Raw genomic sequence first — 13,895 nt, forward strand, 5'->3', positions numbered from 1 at the left:
TGTGAAACAATCACACGCTAAGTCGAAGACTTAGTGAGGCATAACGACTTATAATGCACTTCATAACATATATCAATACATGCATGTTCTGTTCTATCATGTTATACCAATTCCATGCATTCTTCGTATCATATAAAATCATATCAGATTAATTACAGTAAATACATACATACACATAATTCATCATATGGTTCACGTAACACATTTCAAACCACTTATAAACCCATCGTATACATATCACATTCAGTATGCTTGTTTAATCACTTTATTAGCCCATGTACACTAGTGAGAACTTAAGGTATGTGAGTACATTGAGGTTGTGCACACATATGCTGTCACCACAGCTCGATCAATGTCCCGAAGGACCAGTCCATAGATTCCGAAGAACCTAGGTAATCAGTCCATATGTCCCGAAGGACATAGGTAAACAGTCCATATGTCCCGAAGAACATAGGTAAACAGTCCATATGTCCCGAAGAACATAGGTAAACAGTCCATATGTCCTGAAGAACATAGGTAAACCCTCGACCCTTGGCATGACAACTATACCCCTAGCTCTCATATCACATAACATGGGCATTATCATTTATAACAGTTCACATTACTTATTCATATTCTTTCTCTTATAAACACATATCTTTTCTTTTCAGTCACGTATCACATGTACGTGTAATCATTGATCTCATAATCACATGTTCCTTCTCTTCTATCACATACCACATGTATGTGTAAACATATATCTAATATCATATGTTGCATGTAATCACATAGATCGTATCAAATAGTTTCTTTCACATATACATGTAATCACTTAGTCTATTTTCATGTAATTATTTTCACTTCTCATATGATTTTATATTCATATCTCACACAGCTCATATCACCTTGCATTGTTTCATATAAACATAGATGTCATATCTTGTTCGCATATATTTCCATATAACTCATAGTTCTTTCACATAGCTCATTATCATATTTTCATATCATATATCTTGTAAGAGATTCTTATATCATCATAACATATCACATATTCACATCAACATATAATACATATATACAATAACATGTCAACACATATAAATCATACACGTATATACTTCTATTTATGAATTCATGCATTTTACTATGGATAGACTTGTTGCAAGTCTTATTTCCATTTAACATCATATAATACTAATATGCACTCACCTGGCCTCACTAGTCCATTCCAATCTCTTATCTTCCCTTTTTATCGATCTTACTTGTCATGATTCCGGAACTCGTTTAGGCTCTGAATCTACATAATTATACATTTTAAGACAATTATTAGATACCTACACATTGTAATTAGATACTAGCAACTTAAACGAACTTATTAAACCAATATGCACATTTTTCCTTTAGGGGGAATCGGTTCCCTACTATGGGGGTATCGATTCCCTAATGACATTCTGGAAATATTGTTCGTTTGAAGGGGTATCGGTTCCCCTTGAATGGGTACCGATTCCCCTTGCCCAGAAATCATATTTTCATCCCGAAAATTACTTCATTTTCTCTCAAACACATCATATCATCCCCTTTTCATTCTTAACTCTAGTACACATACTTAAACCAATCTATATTCATTTATTTCATCTTAAACCTCAAAATCCTATATTCCATATGAGATTCAAAAATCATACCAAATTTTCAATGTGTTCTAATTCCAATTCTAACACTTCATACTTCTTAATTAGATTGATGACAAGTCAAATTCATCCATAAAACTTCAACAACCATACCATATCAAAATTTCATCTTAAAACTCATATTGCAAATTCCTTCATAATTCCTTTATCTTATTGTTTAAATCTCATATAAGCTTTCCTTAAGCTTATTTAATACCCAAAGAATCAAAACTAAGCTTAAAACTCAAGAATTAACCAACTGAAATCAAACTTACCTTTGCCTTGCTCTCCCACGTATGAAGAAGAAGAAAGGAGAAGAGAACTCTGGATGTTTCTCCAAATTCCCACGTTTATATTACCTTAAAAAGAAATATAAAAATCTTTCTGGTCAAATGACCATTTAACCCTTAATTTCCTTTAATAATTACTAATTAACCTTCATCATATACATCCAATAATCATTGAACTATTTCATTCTTATACTTTAGTCACCAAATTCTGAAACTTTACAATTGGGTCACTAACCCGGTATTGAGGATGTTACAAAAAATGTCAATGGATATAATCCGGATTGTTGAAGATATATCACAATCTGTTGATGTAGCTATTCATTCTTCATTCCTAGATGACAAATACCTTTTCTTCTTACTATAATTTGAAAATAAATTAATAAATAAAATTATATAAATAATTATTATTAATACTATAATTTTTTCAAAATTAAAATAAAATAAAATAAATTAAATTAAATTTACTGTAATCAACTCTGTCGACGAAATATGAACACATCAAGACGTAACATTTCTTCTTATGATATCATTTCACAAAAATCTTCAGTAAAAAAAAATTTACTCTTAATAGAATGTTTGATTTCAAGTGAAAAATCAATACAACCTAAATATCTATTTATACTACTTTATCAAACGGTTATAAATGATAAGTTTTTTCAAATTAAAAATAATTGTTGGAACTCGTCACACCGGCATGACGAGATCTGTGGTAATATTTACTGTAGATCACATAATAAAAACAAAGATAGGCTAAATAATTGGGCCGCTTGGGTTATTTCACTAAATCTGCCGGTGAAAGAGCCCCAAATATTTCATTTCACCAATAGGCAATACAGCTACCTCCTCTTCCTTCTTCCTTTGTTTCCCAGCTAGCAAACCAAGACCTTCCCTCGTCTGCCCGACGGTGTCGTTTTCAATCCAAGCACACAAGAATGGGAAGACAGAAGGGTGAGGGAGCCAGGAGCAAGGCACGCCCTTCAAGCAGCAGGTTTTCCTTTATTTTTCTCTGCATAAAATTCGCTATTTATTAACAAATTAAATATTTTTTCTTTAACCTAAATGCTAATTATTTTTACTTTTACGGTTGTTGGATGGCAGTCTTGCGGCTTCTCTATTGCCATCGAGCTCGGCTGCTGCGGCGGTGGGATTTGGCGGCTACGTCGGTAGCTCCCGGCTTGATTCCACTCTCTCCACCGAAGATTCCAATCATCTTTTGGTATTCAGTTCCTCTTTACCTCTAAAAGCTTTTGTATCTTAATTTATAACGTTAGCAGCAATTTATTCTTCCAATTTTATGAATCGTTTGAAATTGCAGGATATAGATAGTGAAGTGGCACAACACTTAAAAAGGCTGGCAAGAAAGGATCCTACTACCAAGGTAGTAATATTTTCTTGAATACCTGTGATGAACTCTATAAGCTTTTTACAAGTTACACTTGGCATGTCTTAATTTTTCGGTTATCAGATTTTCAGCTTTAGTTCCCAAGCTTTGACTAATGTGATCATCTTTTTCATTTAATAAGAAATTGAATATATCTTCATGATCGAGGGAGATCCTCTTTTTTTTTGTTGCTAAGTTATAACTTATAATCTGCTGAATTTACATGTCATGACCAGCTTCTTGTTCATTAACAGCTTAAAGCTCTGGCATCTCTGTCTGCTCTGCTCAAGCAGAAGTCTGGAAAGGAAATAGTTCCGATTATTCCACAATGGGTGAGATTTTAGTCTTTTCCTTTTAGCTTTCATTGTAGATGCATCAACGGGGTTGCACTCAAAACCCTAGTTTCTATAATTTCCTAGTGTTTGCATGGTGAAAATTTTGAACTTCACCTTCACGAGGAGAAAAACAAAGAACAAAGAGATCTACATGAAAATGTTTCTGAAATTGGTTAGGACATATTGAAGTCTAAAATATTAGAACTGAAAACAAGTTACTCCAAATGTTATCTCAGAAATCATAGGAAAATGAAACTCTGATATTGTTGAACTTAAAAGACTGGTTGATTGTTTGACTTCTTTTAGATATTAAAGAAAAACATTTAAACCATACTTTTTGATGCAAATGTTTTCATGTATTCTTTAGTTTTTCAACCCTTAAACTTGGTTTATATGTTCAAGTATTGCTATGCTCTCCCTCATACAGGCATTTGAATACAAGAAGCTACTGCTGGACTATAATCGAGAGGTTCGGCGAGCTACTCACGAAACAATGACTAATCTTGTCACTGCTGTCGGGTTTGAACTTCTTCCACCCTCTTTTTTGGCTAATGGATTATGTTTTCTTACCTTCTTGTGTATGACAACTTAACGAATACATTGTAGTGAAGAATATTAATGATCAATCATGAAGTCTTGACCCACTGAATGTTGGAATTCCAAAAAATATGGTCTCTGTGATGATTATTTGTGTGAATGTATTTTGTTTGATAGTGGAAACAAATACAAAGCTCAAACAACAATGTATTGAAAAACGATTTTCATGGAAGATTAGAAACTTATACAGTTATATATGCTATTTATTTAGAAATATAATGCCTATTGAGTCGGAAGAATTGTGACATTTTGAAGATGACAGAACAAAGAAAAAGGAACTATTATTTTCCTTAACAGTTCTTAGTAGAATCATTTACCTTATTTTGTTATGCAATAAAAACTTGGCTGTCTCAATTTGATGGCATGTTTTTGTTGGTATGTTTTCTCAGAAGAGATTTGGCGCCACATTTGAAGTCCTTGATGGGACCATGGTGGTTCTCTCAATTTGATCCAAGTTCTGAAGTGTCCCAAGCTGCTAAGCGTTCATTGCAGGTTTGAATCAAATTCATGTTTTTTGAAGGTTCAATCCTCTTCGCATGCTATAACCTGCTAGCATATGCATCATGAATGTAGTTTAGTTGTAATTTGTGAACATTTATTATGCTAGGATGCGATGGACTTTGAACAGTTGCTTTTCTTTATTTAACCATTTGGTTGTAAACAACAGGCTGCCTTCCCAGTTCAGGAAAAGAGATTAGAAGCTTTAATGTTATACACAAATGACGTTTTCTTGTATTTGGAAGAAAATTTGAAGCTTACTCCACAAAATTTGTCAGATAAAGCCGTTGCTTTGGATGAGTTGCAAGAGATGCACCAGCAGGTATGCATAGATCTGTTCTGAATATGGTTTTCTTAGGGACAAATGTTGAACTGCATATTACTTAACTTTTTCAGTTGCAATAATTATCTCATTGTAAGCTCTTTTTTTGGTTATTTTTCTGCTAAAAGTTTTCTGTACATTTGATTCTTGGCTGAGTGGCATCACTTATTTTGGAAATCTATAATTATATGGTTTTGGGGAGCTACCGATGTAATTTTTCTTAACCACCTCCAACACTCTCCAATCCTTGAGGACATCTAACTGCCCATGCACATTATATGTTTGTTTGTGCAAATATGCTTGTATGAGGGTTTTAAAATTACATTTACAAATAATTTTTTATATGAAATTACATGTACAGGTCATGCTAATCTTCTATGTGTTTTTCAAACATAAATCTGTACAATGTTTGATATATTCTGAAATCACTACTTGAGGAGCATTGAGCATAGTAAACATATCATATTGTTTCTTGGGTTTCTTTATCATATCTTCCGCAAATTTTTTTTAATCTTCCTCATTTCTGTTTAAGTTCAGGTGATATCTTCTTCATTGCTGGCTTTGGCCACACTTCTTGATGTTTTGGTCTCTGTGCAAATAGAAAGACCTGGTTTTGAAGATATATCTGCTGAACCAAAACATGCTTCTAAGGCTAAGGCAACTGCAATTTCTTTTGCAGAAAAACTCTTCTCTGCTCATAAATATTTTCTTGAGTTTTTGAAGTCTCAAAGCTCAGCTGTTCGGTCAGCTACATACACAGTCTTAAGAAGTTACATCAAAAACATTCCTCAGGCTTTTGATCAAGGAAATATGAAAACTATTGCTACTGCTATTCTTGGTGCTTTCCAGGAAAAAGATCCTGCTTGTCATTCTTCAATGTGGGATGCAATATTGCTATTTTCAAAGAGATTTCCTGACAGTTGGACGACATTGAATGTTCAGAAATCTGTTTTTAACCAGTTCTGGTCTTTTATTAGGAATGGATGCTTTGGATCTCAGCAAGTTTCTTATCCAGCACTGGTTCTATTCTTAGATACTATTCCTTCTAAAGCACTCTCTGGAGACAAATTTTTTCTTGATTTTTTCCTTAACCTATGGGCTGGAAGGAATCCAGTTCATTCTCTGAATGCGGATCGACTAGCATTTTTCAGGGCATTTAGAGAGTGTTTTTTTTGGGGATTACGTAATGCTTCTAGGTACGAGTTAATAGAGTTTTTACTTTGCGGCCCTTTTTGTGTAGCGGATCAGATGTTCTCAATTCTTGCCTCTTGTATCATTTATTTTATTTGGAATGCTAACTCATATTTTCTCAACTTACCAGATTTTGTGATACTGTTGATTCCATCTCTTATTTTCGGATCACCCTTGTTAATGATATTCTTGTGAAGCTTCTGTGGCAAGACTATCTGTCATCTGTGAGCTCAAAAGACCTGGATAGTGATGAGCTTATCCGTGGGAAGACAACAGAAATGCAGAACATCAAGTATTCAATAAGTTATCTTCAGGAGTTGGGAAAGTGCATTGTTGAAATTCTTTCTGGAATTTATTTGCTGGAGGAGGACCTTCTCTCTTTTTTTTGTGTGGCAGTTCAGGAAGCTTGTGATAGATTGCTTCAGAAAAAAGTGACCACAGAACCGCCAACATTGAATATAGAGCCAATTATAACATTTCTTTTCTTAGTGGATCTACATGCAAAGCGAAAGGGTGAATCTTGGCCTTTTCTGCATTTAGTCGGACCGATGTTGGCAAAGTGTTTCTCGTTGGTCAGATCACTTGTAAGTTACCATTGCATGAACACATGTTTGCCAGATATAAATTGCTCAATCATGCTTATCTGTGCTATTTATGTTGCTATGTAAATGCATGAAGGATGAGATGGATGGCTATAACTACCCCCATGCTGTACATACATCATTCTAAACTAGTTGTTTATGAAAAACTGTAACTTATTGTTGCTGCTGGTTGTAATCATACTACTGGCAAATTGTTTTTATATAGTGTTCTTGGTTGATTGAAACTAAGGTCTTTTTGTTTACCTCCTTGTGTCTTTGGCCCCTGAAGTATCTTTATTCTTTTTAAATGTCATTGTTAGTTGGATGAGAAATCAGTTCCCGATTCTCTGTTCCCTAGACTCCCTAAAATGGAGTGTCTTCATTACGATTTTCATTGCACTTTTGTTTTGCTGTCATCTTTATTTTTCATTTCTGAACATAAGTGAATTTTAAATGAAAAGTGTGGTTTCATCAGAAAGTGGAATGACCAGAACAATTTTAGTTTAGCTGGGAAATCAGCCCAGTGTTCCATTTGTTCTGCTCTGCTTCTGTCCTTCATCTCTTTCATGATAATTCTATTGTATCCAATTCTTAAGCTGAAGAAAAAGGGCATCTTTTCATGTGCCCATTGCATTATCTCTTATCTACACATGCTTTAATTTGAACGTTGACATTTGGATTTACCTCCACGACAGGATTCAGTAGATGGTGTGAGGCTATTGTCTACTTCAGTTTCAATATTTGGAGCACGAAAAGTACTCCAAGTGATTTTTTCCGGCAGCAATGCACCTTTCTGTGGCCCTCCCTGTGACAAGGACAGTGAAATGATGCTGGAGTATTTTCTTCAAATTTACAAGGAAACATTTGTTCCTTGGTGTTTGCATGGACATGATAGTAATACCAGTGCTCGACTGGATCTGTTGCTTGCATTGCTTGAGGATGAATGTTTCTCCGAGCAGTGGCATGCTATTATCACATATGCCATTGACTTGGTAAATTTTAAGGGCTCAGGCTCCATGGACTCAAATCACTTGGCCATTTTGGCAATGCTTTTTGAGAAGGCAAGAAATGAGATTAGGATAAGGAAAGTGGGAGACGGTTCTTTTCAACGTCTTGGTTCCGTCCCAGATCATTGGCATCATGAGCTTCTTGAAGCAACTGCTGTTTCTGTTGCCTCTTCCGTTCCTCCTTTTGGAACTTCTGATGCACAGTTTCTGTGGTATGTGAATGCAAAAACATGACATGTTTTATCCTCTGCAATTTGAGTTTCAGGAATTGGTGAGAAAGTATCAATATTTACCACGATGATTGTTAATTTATTGCTATACTGTTGACAAAAAAACCTTTGTAGAATACCACAAGTAAATTGGTTCCATAAGGGTGGTCCATATGCTTTATTGTTCATAGTACATCATCCCATACCATAACATCTGTGAGTGACTGACATGACCTGCTATATTTCTTGGAAAATTATAGCAGTTATTTGCTTTCTTGAATACCCTTGAAACAAAACTAATGATTTTGAGGATGTAGGCGGACCTAAAATTCTTGCTCAAACATGGACAAAGACTTGGCTGATTATTTGATAAATGTGGAGAATTGTCTCATATTGAGTCCATAAATATTTTGCTGATCTATGCATTTATATTTCTGTGCTTTGACACTTTTGTTTGTACCATCTGTAGTTCTGTTCTTGGGGGTGCAACCGGAGGCAATCTAGATTCATTTGTCTCCAGGAAGTCAATGGTCCTGATATACAGGGAGGTTTTGAGAAAGCTAAATTCTTTTATTATGGATTCATCTTTCAGTTCTGTTAAACAGGCTTGTACTTTGCTTGATCCTGAAGAGAATTGCCTTGGGTTAGATAGTAAGAATCCTGCAAATGTGCTCGATATGGCATGTTTTGCTCTTGGAATAGTTGAGGGTAGTTTCTTTTGCTTAAGGGCACTTGATGAGGAAAGTGGCTTGGTTTCAAGTATTTCAGCTGCTCTGTTTATTATTGACTGGGAGTATAGGATGACTGCAGCAAGAGAGGATGCTCTAGATGATGAGTCGAGGAAAATGATTAAGGCACGGATGGATATTTGTGAATCAGCACATGGTTATCTATCCAAGATAAGCAATTTGTGGAAAAGCTTCTGTAAAGATGTGAGACAAGGAATAAGAACTATCTTGATTTGCACTATTAGATTTTCCGTCTTCAGGGAAGATAAACTAGACAACAACAAATTTGTGTCTTTGTGCTGCGCGATGATCGTAGATGTGCTTGAGTGTCTTTGTCAGGATCAGTATGAGGAACAAAATCTTTTGGATCATCTTCTAAGCAAAGGTGATATGTGTCCTTGGGGGATCACACCCGACTTGAATTCCATGGATGGACTGGCTAAATCAGATAGTGAAAAAATATATGAGACGGTGAGTAACTGGATGCCCTTTTTATATCTCACACACATGTTATAATGTCATTATTTGCCCCTTCTACCATGCAAGCGTCTCTTTCAAATTTATGGTAACAATTTAACTGTAGTATGATGGTTTTTAAGTGCCTTGCTTTTGCTATTCAATGCCATTTTTGAATGTCTAAGTTTAAATGATTAATGCTGTTATGAAGTATGAACCAAATCGTGTATTCACCAAATAGAGTTTTTATAATATGTTGGTGGGAGTAAGGTTTATCTGAGTTGTTTAAATTCCATTCTTACTCGGAAAAAATTTATTTTGAAATAAAAATCAAATCACTGAGCTCTTTTTTGACTAATAAAAAACAAGTTTGAAGCATCTATCGTGTCTTAAGTGGTCTGTAGAACTAGTTTACTGCTTTAAGTGAAACTATAGTGACACGGAGTATTCATAATCATATAATTGATATTTTTAGTGTGTGCTACAGTTTTTACGAGTGGTTTGCTGGATGTATACGATTTGCAATTTTCTTCAAGTATCATCAGTTTCCACTGCAAGGCTGAACTCAAGATTAACAAATTGCAAGTGTTTGTTGGATGCAGGCATATGGAAACTACAAGTTCATTTCTTTAATCGATAAACTTATTTATAAACTTGGTTTCATAAAGTTATTGCTTGTGATGATGGCTTGGACATTTTACCATTATCAACCAACGCTTCAACATATACTGAGGTTACTTCTCGAGCTTGGGTTGCTGCTGCAATACTATGCACATGGAAATGGCCAGAGGGAAGTGCTGCAACCTCTTTCTTACCTCAACTTGTTTCATTTGCCAAGAGTAGAAATTATTCTTCCTATGGGAGCATCTTGGATTCCATTTTCAACATTTTATTTGATGGTGCTCTCATTCATGGTGAAAACTGTTCACAGAGTTCACTTCAGGCATGGCCTACTTTAGTTGAAGATATGGAGGATATTGAAGAGCTCTTTCTAAGAGCTCTTGTATCTTTCCTTTTCATCTTGTTAAAAGAAAATATTTGGGGTCCAGAAAAGGCCATGGTTCTGTTTCAGCTTCTTGTGGATAAACTCTTTTTAGGCGAAACAGTTAACTCAAATTGTTTGAGGATACTTCCTTCTATTTTATGTGTTCTTGTGCCAACCTTATGTCAAAGAAGTATCAGGTCCAGTGAATGTACTAATAAGGACGGTAAACCTGATCCACTTTATGAAAATCAGATACAGGATACTGTCAAAAGCTGGATTCAGAAGATTCTACAATTCCCACCTTTGGTCACATGGCAAACTGGACAAGGTAAGTATGCATTTTTTTTGTAATTTATATCTGAAAGTTAATTTTATAGTTTAAGACCAATTGTTCTTAGGTCATAATGGTATCGGTATCTTTTGTCCCTTTGATGCATACGATTTGCATCTTGTGCAAAGACGAGCTTCTTATAAGAATTTTCTTTTTATTTTGTTGCATGTGCTTATTGGTTGACCTCATCCACTCCCCTTGAATATCTGCATGATTTGGTTGAAATGATGTTACTTCTACTTTAAGTTGTGTCCTGTCTGACTTTTTCCTTTTTTGGAGTGAGGGTAATAGATATGGAAGAATGGTTCCACTTGGTCTTCGCATGTTATCCTTTAAGGGCTGTGGGAGGTGCTGAAACAATGAAACTGGATAGAAACATCGATCATGAAGAGAGAGAGCTCTTGCTGAATTTATTTCGGAAGCAGAGGCATGAAAGTGGTAGATCAATTGATGCTAATCAGTTGCCAGTGGTACAAATGTTACTTTCAAAGCTAATGGTTATTTCTCTTGGTTATTTCTGGAGAGAATTTGATGAAGAAGATTGGGAGTTTCTATTTTCCCACCTAAGAGGCTGGATTGAATCAGCGGTGTTGATGATGGAGGAAGTTGCTGAAAATGTGAATGATGCAGTAACTGAACACTCTTCTTCTGAAAACTTTGATCTTATTCATAAAAAACTTGAAGAAAGTGTTTTAATTTCTAATCATTCTCTTATAAATATCAGTAAAAACTCCCTCATCTCATTTTCTTTCCTTTATGGCCTTTTAGAACTCCAACCAACAGAAGACACAGACAATTTAAACCCCTTGAGAACAGAAAGATGGGATCCTGTTAAAAACCAGATTCTGGAAAGCATTCTCCGCTTGTTCTTTTCCACTGGTATTGGTGAGGCTATTGCTGGTTCTTGTTCATTTGAGGCTGCATCTATTATATCAGGTTCTCGACTTTATCATCGGTCTTTCTGGGAATCAGTTGCTTTAAGTGTCCTGAAATCTCCTCCACATGCTAGAGATGAAGCAGTCAAATCAATCAAACTCTGGGGACTAAGCAAAGGACCTATTTGCGCTTTGTTTTCCATCCTCTTTTCTTCCAGATCAATACCGTCTTTGCAGCTTGCTGCCTATACTGTTTTGTCAACAGAACCTGTTTCTAAGTTGGCTGTCTTTGGTGAAGGAATTGCACCTTACACAGATGTTGATTCAAATGCCCAGGAGTCAATTCATCTCGATCTTTCACTAGAAGAGAATGTCCATTTGACGAAAGAATTATCTTACATAATTGAGAAATCACCTTTTGATGTTCTTGATATGGATTTAATGGCAGAGCAACGGGTATATTTACCTTACATTTTGAATTTCGATGAATTATTTCCCATTTGATATAATGATATATTATTATTCATATCTGCAGGTACATCTATTCCTTACTTGGGCTTTGTTGTTATCTCATTTGTCATCATTGCCTTCATTATCATCCCCAAGGGAGAGACTGGTACAGTATATTCAAAGTTCTGCTAATCCACTGATACTAAATTGCCTTTTCCAGCATCTGCTTTCCGACTTATCTGTAATGCATTTTCAAAAGAAGAAAGATGGGGAGCTTCCTAGCATTCTGTCAGAAGCTGTAACTGCAGCCAGACACTCCATCACGACAGGGTCATTATTGTTTGCTGTGGAATCACTTTGGCCTATTGAACCTCTGAAAATGGCTTCATTTTCTGGAGCAATATATGGCCTTATGCTCCGTCTGCTTCCTGCTTATGTGTGGGGATGGTTTAATGATTTACGGGACCGTTCTGCTTCATCAATGATCGAATCTTTTACTAGAACATGGTGCAGTCCTCCTCTGGTTGCGAACGAACTATCCCTGGTATGCATCTTTATCTAAAATATCTCTATTTCTAATGATCAAAGTAATTGTTAAAAATTTAGTAAGCCTGTACAGCGCTTATTGAATTTCAAGGCTTTTAGTCATTATTTGGACAGTTTCTGATGTTGGAATTGCTAGATCAATTGTTCTCAAATGACAAATGCATTCTTTAACATCCTTCTGCAAGATGAAACTGACCTGTAGACAATCACTTATCAGTAATGAATTCAAGTTTATCTTTGCCCGACTTGCTCTCTGAAGTACTTCCGTATGAGTTTTTTTTAACACTTGACCTGTACCAGAAGAGGAAGAGACCGAAAAGAAAATTGATCAGGTTGAATTCTGTACTGAATTACTTAGTTTTGATAAATTTCTTCTGCAATGCAGATAAAGACATCGAATTTTGCTGATGAGAACTTCTCAGTAACTGTAAGCAAATCAGCAAATGAGGTTGTTGCTACCTATACAAAAGATGAGACAGGAATGGATCTAATTATCCGTCTTCCTTCATCTTACCCATTACGGCCTGTAGATGTTGACTGTATGAGGAGCCTAGGGATAAGTGAGGTGAAGCAGAGGAAGTGGTTAATGTCTATGATGATGTTTGTTCGTAATCAGGTAACTAGCTACTAGCTAATATTTTATTTGCATTCTATTTCATCTTTAGTTTTTTTCCTCCCATTTTATGAGGTACGTGTCATTCGTGATGCAGAATGGAGCTTTAGCTGAAGCAATACGAGTATGGAAGCGTAATTTTGACAAGGAATTTGAAGGTGTTGAAGAGTGCCCTATATGTTACAGTGTTATCCACACTGTGAACCACAGCCTTCCTCGTCTTGCTTGCAAAACCTGCAAGCACAAATTCCATGCAGCATGCCTCTACAAGTGGTTCTCAACTTCTCACAAATCTTCATGCCCCTTATGCCAGTCTCCGTTCTAACCTTGAAATCAGTTATGGTTTTTCACGGCACTTTTGCGTCCCTGATATGTTCATTACCGAAGAAGTGAAAATACTGACAGCATAGGGTGTTCATGTGATCTTGTGAGCAAAGACGAATACCGCAGATGTTGGTTCAGACTGGAGACAGGGATTTTACATGTAACAACTGGTAAGCTCTCTCTCACTCACACACATGCAGGTGATCTTCTCCCCAAGATGGGTTCAAACCGAGCACAATTGGAGCTCAGTAATCTGACTTTTCTTTTCATCTATTACTGTTTCATTTTGTTTAATGTTTTCATTTGTAAATTCTAATCACACTTACAGGTTTCGAAGGTTTACTGAATCAAGCTGGCTGCTTATGTCTTCGAGGATTTTGCTGATTTTCACCCTACATACAATTTAGAAGACCCAACTTTTATCATATATATATATATATTAGGATTTATTGTGTCCTTATTTCATTTCGCTTTATAGATCATAAATAGTAGAGTAGGAAATCAGAAGATTTTGATGTGACCTCTTTTTT

At 35.7% G+C, this 13,895-nt stretch overlaps 1 protein-coding gene across 1 annotated transcript; it reads left to right on the forward strand.

The window, feature by feature from the left end:
• The first annotated feature begins 2,771 nt into the window (after positions 1-2,771).
• Positions 2,772-13,895, forward strand: LOC120206304 (E3 ubiquitin-protein ligase listerin-like). Its single transcript, XM_039205993.1, is given in 18 exon segments — positions 2,772-2,924; positions 3,035-3,152; positions 3,252-3,314; positions 3,572-3,649; positions 4,080-4,171; positions 4,639-4,741; positions 4,917-5,069; positions 5,607-6,265; positions 6,391-6,844; positions 7,537-8,060; positions 8,527-9,256; positions 9,844-9,901; positions 9,904-10,554; positions 10,849-11,888; positions 11,968-12,426; positions 12,814-13,044; positions 13,139-13,535; positions 13,694-13,895. Coding segments are annotated over 17 exon segments (5,697 nt in total). The 5' UTR covers positions 2,772-2,868; the 3' UTR covers positions 13,367-13,535; positions 13,694-13,895.

Source organism: Hibiscus syriacus, unplaced genomic scaffold (assembly GCF_006381635.1).
Source record: "Hibiscus syriacus cultivar Baekdansim isolate YM2019G1 unplaced genomic scaffold, ASM638163v2 tig00013680_pilon, whole genome shotgun sequence".
Taxonomy (NCBI): Eukaryota; Viridiplantae; Streptophyta; class Magnoliopsida; order Malvales; family Malvaceae; genus Hibiscus; species Hibiscus syriacus.